This window comes from Montipora foliosa, chromosome 9 (genome assembly GCF_036669935.1).
Source record: "Montipora foliosa isolate CH-2021 chromosome 9, ASM3666993v2, whole genome shotgun sequence".
Lineage (NCBI taxonomy): Eukaryota > Metazoa > Cnidaria > Anthozoa > Scleractinia > Acroporidae > Montipora > Montipora foliosa.
In genome coordinates this window covers 12,959,549-12,967,377 of record NC_090877.1, presented here as the reverse complement: position 1 = coordinate 12,967,377, position 7,829 = coordinate 12,959,549, and the positions used below count along the sequence as shown (strand labels likewise).

The window sequence follows — 7,829 nt, the reverse complement described above, 5'->3', positions numbered from 1 at the left end:
GATTTCAAAGGCAATTGTAAGTAGTTATTGTGTAGTAAATTTACAACATTTATTACTACAGGAGTTACTTTTCCTTTTATGTAACAGTGCTAAGAATGTATCCATAAGAACCTTGATGACACAAGCAAATAACCTTGCAGGATGAATTTGCACTTCTACTGAGTAAAGTTTGAACTGACAATACTTGAAATGTCAGCTGGGTGTTACATTAGTTACAGTTAAAAACTTTATAAAACGAAGACTTATTTTGTCATGGGTTTATAGTGTTGGGAGAGTACCAATACTCCTTTCCACTTAAAATAACAGAACCCCGAGTTAAGCAACAGTAGCTAAGAGCCACTCATGAGAGAGACTAAACCACAAAACTAAACTTCAAGAAACCACACTGGCAATTAATTATCTAGTTTCTTGAATTTTTGTTTTTTGCTTTATCTCCCATCTGATTGTCTAGGGGTTACAAAATGATAAACATGCCAGAAATCATTTTAGGTGTGTAAACAAAATACAGTCAATAAAAAAGGAATTTAGAGTTTTCGTTTGGCGGGAGGTAGCAATGGAGGAAGAAAATTTGTCGATAGTCCACATACTGTGGCTATTTGCGTTGCATAGGAGCTTAAAGTGTTGGGTAAGTTACCATCCAAAATATGGTAAGTCTTTATCCTACCAATTGCCCTCTCTACGTTTATTCGCACAGAGGCGAAAGCCATAGTTTCCTCTGTCTCTGATGCAGTCAGTTGATCTCGTCCGGCTAAAAAGGGTTGCATATTAACCGTAACACCATCAGGGAAAATGTCCTTTATGTCGAAGCCACGGTCAACCATAACATGGTCACCACTACTCAATAAATCTAGAACTCCACTTTCTCTTGTTATCTGTTTATCCGGCCCCCGCCCACCCCAGAGTTCTGAAAGAAAGGTGACTTGGCCATTTGGTGTGACTCCCACCAGTTGCTTCCAAGTGTTGTGGTGCTTGTAGTCTGACCAAGGTTCAGACTGCGCAAGCATGGCAGAGGGGCGCTGAATAAATATCTCTGTACAGTCCAAAATTATTCTAGTTGTTGCAAACTCAGCAAACTCGTCTGGCATGTTTTTGCGTACCAACTCTTTTGATGGAAAAGGGAAAAGGTCTTTGAGTTCAAAGTACAACAAATTGATCCACTTTATACATATTCTGGACACAAGGCTTGTACTAACACCAAACCTGTCTGCAAGGTCCTGTACAAATAATCCAGCCTTCAGTCGCATCAATACTAAAAGATATTCATCAAGAAATGTTAATTTCCTGGAAGGTCCAGGCTTATTTTTATTTTCATCCTCTTGAGAAGGCTGCCTCTCCCTCACTAATTGTTTTCCTTTCCAGTACCGCATTTTCGCTAATTTTGGCTCAAGATACTTGAAAAAACTTATCAGTGCTTCATAGCAAGGAAACCCAGTGTAAAATAGGATGGCTGAATTATCATCCTTTATTTTGTCTAAGGAAAATTGGCGCTCCAGCAAAATCTCATTCGCTTTTTCCATCTCTGCCCACTTTTTTTCACGATCAGCTAACTTAAGTTCCAGTAATGTAATCTGCCTCTGTAGTTGTTCAACAACATTAACTTTAGAGGCTTTGGTTGGATCCAGATCATTACCAAATCAATTTGAACATTGACTGCTGCTGACTGTGGAAACTGTTTCAGGTGGTGCTGGTATGATTATTATATTGAGTCTTCAGTAACTTCCATGGAGTCTGCAACATCCATTTCCTGAGCTAAAGTTAATTTATTTTGGGTTCCCCTTTGAGGAGCTGTTGCAGCAGAATCGTGCGTGACATTTCTTTTTTGTGTGACGTTTTATTGCATTGCGATGGTCTGGACCTTGCCGGGGTCCCGGATGACCACGCGAGTTGACACTGTGGTGAATTGTTTTTGAGCTGGAGGTTTTAGTAGGATAGTTAAGTTAAGGTTCTCACGCAGTTTACGGTACCAAGGACTCACTGTTTACGGATTAAGGTTTCTATAAGGCGTCGCGAGGATATTAGGACACAGATGTGAGTTTTTTCTGTTCATTTTAAATGATTTGTTTCTTGTTTTATTGTATTTTCATATTCGCCCCTAGCGCGCTTTGTAATGCTAGGTTTTGTGTTTTCCTATAGTTTTTGTTACCGCCATCCCATCGTATCATTGTATCAAGACTGCGTGTAAACGAATCTCTGTGGATTTTCAAGTAAACTGAGTTGTTGTCGTATGTTATATGGTACATCGTAAGGTCCCAATGTAGCAGTTCCGCCGCTACATTTCGTAACGAAAAATCTATATACTGACGTTCCAAGATCTACCAAGGAAATTGTTATTGGAATGTATTGTGTTGATCCTTAATTCTTCGGGTTTTCGTCGTATTAATTGTGGAAATTTGCTTGTGAAATCGTCGAGAGAGCGGCAAATTACTCCATCACATGTATGGCAGAATCTAGTCACCAGGAACTCGCGGACAACTTTAATGTTCCAGGCGAATCAAATGTGCTGCAATTCGAAGAAAAGAATGGTGAAAGCGAGTCTGTGGAAAAAACTTCGAGCGATGTAAAAGATGCTACCCAACCATGGGATTCACTGGGCCCACGGCAACGAAATCCATCGGAAAAGGGCCTTGAAGAACGAATTAATTGGCTTAAGCAACAGCGTATAAACGCTTTCCGAGCTGTGTCAAGGAAAAGGACTGAAGTATCTGATCTTATGGTCAACTCCAACAATTTACACCTAGTGAGGAATGAGCTGGCTAATTGAAATGATTTAATCGAACATTATAAAGAAACCTTTCATGCCTACTATAAGCAGCTAACTGATGATGAAACCAAAGACCGAGAGTACGCTCATTATGATGAGAAAATCAAGGGTATTATGGCGTACCTGCATCCAGTATATGCGTGGATATCACAAGCCGAAAGTCACCTAACTGACCAGCTAGAAAGGGCTAGCAGTAAGGGATCCAGACGGTCGTCAAAAACAAGCTCCCGTTTGTCTGCTAGAGAAAGGGTAAGAGTTCGTCTGGCAGAGCTGAAGGCTGAAAGATCAATGCTTAAACAGAAACAGGCCCTGAGAGTCGCAGAGGAGGATTTGGAGTTAGAACTTGAGATAGTAAAGGCTGAAGCGAGGGGGAAAGCATTGGAGGAATTGGACAGAGAGCATAAACCCCCCGCTCCCATGTGGTTTAAGTCCACCATCTGCTGTTGCATCCTTTTCCCCGATTGTGATACCATCTGTAGCGGCATCATTACCCAATGAAGTTACTTTAAAGCCCGAAGTATTCGTTCCTACTACTCAAACCCCAGCTACAACGGAGACACAGGCTAAGTCCGTCCTGCAAGGCCCAAGAATCAGTGCGGCTACAGACTCCATTGTCAAGACTTCCGCATCTAATCCTAAGGCTGCAGAGTTTATTCCTACCACATTTGCGGATGGTACTTCGTCTACATCATATACTGGTCATGGTTCAAAAAACCCCAAAGAAATTGCACACGGAATTTCTGAAATTCAGTCACCTCAGCTGGTGGAGCGCACCTTTCAGAGTGTAATAGAGTTACTAAGAGACAAAATGAAACCATTATTGCAACTCACCAGCAGTTGACCGCTGCAAAGACATTGCCTCAGCCAACCATAACTAAGTTCAAGGGAGATCCTATTGAGTATAACAAATTTATTATGGCCTTTGATGCTCGTATTCACTCCAAGTCGACGTCGAATGCTGACCTTTTGTACTACCTGAATCAGCATCTCGAGGGTGAACCTGCAGATCTTATTCAAGGATGTTTACATATGAGTCCTGATGAAGGTTACCTGGAAGCCAGACGTCTACTACAGAAAGAATATGGGGACCCATACAAGATCTCTACTGCTTACCTTAACAAGATCCTGCAATGGTCTCCAATTAGATTTGATGACAACCAAGGTCTGAAACGGCTGTCGATATTCTTGACAAAATGCACAATAGCCATGAAGAGTATTTCGTATATGCGTGTCCTCGATCACGCACCAAACATGCAAGCTGTAGTCTCCAAGCTCCCTGCTAACCTGCAAACTAAATGGAGGGATCAAGTCTTTAAGAAGAAGAAGAGGGTGAACGGTGCAACGTGTTTTGCCGACCTTGCTGAATTTGTTGAGTCTGCATCGGAGTCAGCCAATGCTCCAGTGTTTGGAAGGGAGGCCTTGAACAAAAGAAAAGAAGATGTTAAACCTCTCAAAGTGAAGGAACCATTGAATAAAGGAAGGGAACTGCCCAGTAGGGCTAAGATGCCGCCAAGGAAACCGGAAAACCCGTGGAAATACAAGAAAAGCAGTTTTGCAACAAATCCATCTGGAACCGTTAAGCCCCCAGTCTCAGATGGGGCCGGGCCCACTAATAACCGTGGAAGCCCATCCTGTCACCTTTGCAGTCGTGCTCATGATCTGGATGATTGCGAACTATTTAATAGGAAAACACCGGAGCTTAAGAGAGCATTCTTGAGAGAAAAGAATATGTGCTTTGGATGTTATGGAACAAATCACCTCTCAAGGAACTGTTCAAACAAACGAAAGTGCAAACATTGTGGCAGGCTGTATCCTTCTGCCCTTCACATCGATGGCTTCCAGCTGCCACAAAAGGACAATACCAGCCCTGCTAAGCAGGAGAATGACAAGGCAGTAAACAATGCCTGCACTAACCCTCAGAATGCTTCATGCCATGCTGCTAAACTGAATGAATCAGTCATTTTACACGCAATCTTGCCAGTACGTGTGAAGAGGAAAGGCAATACTGAAACCATTACAACTTATGCCTTCTATGATAACGGCAGCGGTGGCTGTTTCTCAACAGAGAACCTTAAAGAACAGCTTGGCGTTAAGGGTGAAAGGACGGAATTACAGCTTGGCACCATGCATGGCCAAAGCCTTGTGACCACCACTGTTGTAGACAGTTTGGTTGTGACGGACATGGAAGATAGAAACCCAGTTGAATTACCTCGCTCCTACACAAGAATGGAAATACCTGTAGCCGAACAGCAAATCCCAACCCCTGAATTGGTGAAGCAGTGGGAACACGTACGAAGTGTCGCTGAAAGGATGCACAAGTTTATTCCGAACTTAGAGATTGGCTTGCTGATTGGTAGCAATTGTCCTGCGGCACTGGAACCTTTAGAAGTAGTGCCAAGAGGTGACGAAGGGCCTTATGCAATGCGATTGCGTCATGGCTGGACTCTGACCGGACCGCTGCATGTAAGAGACACTCCATGCCCCAGTAATGCTATTTGCCATAGAATCACAGTTCGAGAGGCAGAGTCGGTCAAGGAGATGATATCGCCCCAAGCCATTCAGCAAATGCTCCAGTTAGATTTTAACGACCGCAAGTCTGGTCCGGACGAATACAGTTATTCCCGGGAGGACAAAGAGTTCATTACTGGGATAGAGCAAAGCATCCAACATCATAATGGTCATTACGTAATACCATTGCCATTTAGAAATTCTCAAACGACGATGCCAAACAATCGCGATCAAGCATTCAAACGAGCGATGTGGCAGAGAAAGATGCTGCGTGATGAGAATTACAGAAACGATTATGTAAGTTTTGTAAACGAGATGATATCAGGAGGACATGCAAGGAAGGTGCCAGAAGACCGTCTAGAAGTTGAACCCGGGAAGGCATGGTACCTACCACACCACGGAATTTAACATCCTAAAAAGCCCCACAAAATACGTGTAGTCTTTGACTGTAGCGCAAAGTATGAAGGTGCATCTTTGAACGATCAATTGATGCAAGGCCCGGACCTTACTAATTCCTTGGTCGGGGTTCTCACACGTTTCCGGCAAGATCGTGTTGCGTTTATGGCAGATATAGAGGCCATGTTCCACCAGGTACGGGTCCCTGATAAGCAATGTGATTTCCTCAGATTCCTCTGGTGGCCTGATGGAAATTTGGAATCGGCTATCCAAGAATATCAGATGACGGTACATCTTTTTGGGGCAGCCTCTTCTCCAAGCTGTTGTAACTTTGCCTTGAAGCAGACGGCTAATGACACCGAATCCCAAAGTGGATCACTTGTAGCTGAAACCATCCGACGAAACTTCTACGTGGACGATTGCCTTCGTTCCGTCAAAGATGAACAAGTTGCATTGAATTGATCCAAGGTCTTAGTGAAGCATGTGCACACGGAGGGTTTAACTTGACTAAGTTTATAAGCAACAGCCGTGCTGTCTTGGAATCTTTTCCGCCCGAGAAACGTTCTAAAGAAGCCAGAGACCTTGCCCTCGGCAGTGATCGTTTGCCTGTTGAACGTGCCCTCGGGGTACAGTGGTGTGTGGAATCTGATGCCTTCGAGTTTCGTATAGTTCTTAATGACAAGCCACCAACAAGAAGAGGAATATTGTCAGTAGTCTCCTCAATTTATGATCCACTGGGCTTTGCCGCGCCATTTACGCTTCCAGCGAAGAAGATACTCCAGGACCTCTGTCGCGAAGAGATGGGATGACACTGTTCCTGAACAATACCAAGCTAGATGGGACAAATGGTTAAGTGAGCTACCACTTTTGGAACAGTTCAAGGTTAATAGGTGCGTCAAGTTAGCAGAGTTTGGAACCGTTGTGTCCCAGCAGATACATCTTTTTTCCGATGCTAGTTCTGTTGGATATGGCTCTGTTGCCTACTTGCGACTGCGCGATAACAGCAATCGCATTTACTGTTCTTTCCTTATGGGCAAAGCACAACTTGCTCCCATCAAGTCTGTCACGATTCCACGTTTAGAGTTAACGGCTGCTACAGTCTCAATTCGACTTGGAGAATTGTTGAAGAGAGAAGTCGACGGCAATCCTGATTTCGTGTACCATATGGACTCCACCACTGTGTTGCACTATATTGCCAATGAACAGCAACGCTTTCATGTGTTTGTTGCAAATCGGGTGCAGCTTATTCGCGACTGCTCACGTTTAAATCAGTGGAAGTACATAGACACAAAGGAAAACCCGGCAGATGATGCTTCCAGGGGACTGAATGGACTTGCTCTCATTGAAGGGAAGCGTTGGTCGCAAGGCCCAGCTTTTTTGTGGAAACCAGAGATTGGGTGGCCTCGACAACCGGGTATGGTGAATAAGGTCCCAGCTGATGACCCAGAAGTAAAGGGGACAACCGTGGCCTCAAGCAATGTAGTGATCGTCAATCAGTCAGCTGGTGCTGCAAGCAAACTGATATACCACTTCTCTGATTGGCATCAGTTAAGGACAGCTGTAGCTGTGTTCCTGCGAGTAAAGAAGATATTGCAAATGAGATGTAAGGAACGTATGAATGTCAAGGAGGGACTGTCAAGAGACGGCAAAAACCTCGCAGACCGAAGGAAGCCTTCAATAACCAAAACAGCTAAGCATAAGGACACTGAAGAGCCTTGCTCACCTCTTACCGTGCAAGACCTGGTAGACGCTGAGTTCGCTTTCCTAAAATTTGTCCAGGACTTAGCATTTGGTAAGGAAATCTACGCCCTTCAAGAGTTGGAAAATGAGAATAGCCTAGACAAGGAGAAGCTGCAAAAACGGAAGAAAGCAAGTATGAAGAATAACAGTCCTATCCAGCGCCTTGACCCCTTCTTAGAAAACGGTATCCTCAGAATTGGAGGTAGACTCAGGCGTGCAGATTTGCCACACGAAACGAAGCATACAGTGATTTTGCCACCGAAAAGTCATGTCACTACGCTACTCATCCGTCATGCTCATAAACGGTTGGGTCACGCTGAGCGCGGTCATGTTACTTGAAGCCTACGCGAGAAGTATTGGATCATCAAAGTGAATACAGCAGTGCGCCAGGTGATATCAAAGTGTGTCTTCTGCCGTCGCAATT

At 44.0% G+C, this 7,829-nt stretch overlaps 2 protein-coding genes across 2 annotated transcripts; both read left to right on the top strand.

Annotated features, from left to right (window-relative positions):
• The first annotated feature begins 3,676 nt into the window (after positions 1-3,676).
• LOC137971459 (uncharacterized) lies at positions 3,677-5,677 on the top strand. Its single transcript, XM_068818284.1, has one exon. The coding sequence runs from the start codon at positions 3,677-3,679 to the stop codon at positions 5,675-5,677; it is 2,001 nt and encodes a 666-aa protein (XP_068674385.1).
• Positions 5,678-6,391: 714 nt separating this feature from the next.
• LOC137971458 (uncharacterized) lies at positions 6,392-7,744 on the top strand. The gene has a single exon (XM_068818283.1). The coding sequence runs from the start codon at positions 6,392-6,394 to the stop codon at positions 7,742-7,744; it is 1,353 nt and encodes a 450-aa protein (XP_068674384.1).
• The last annotated feature ends 85 nt before the right edge of the window (positions 7,745-7,829 follow it).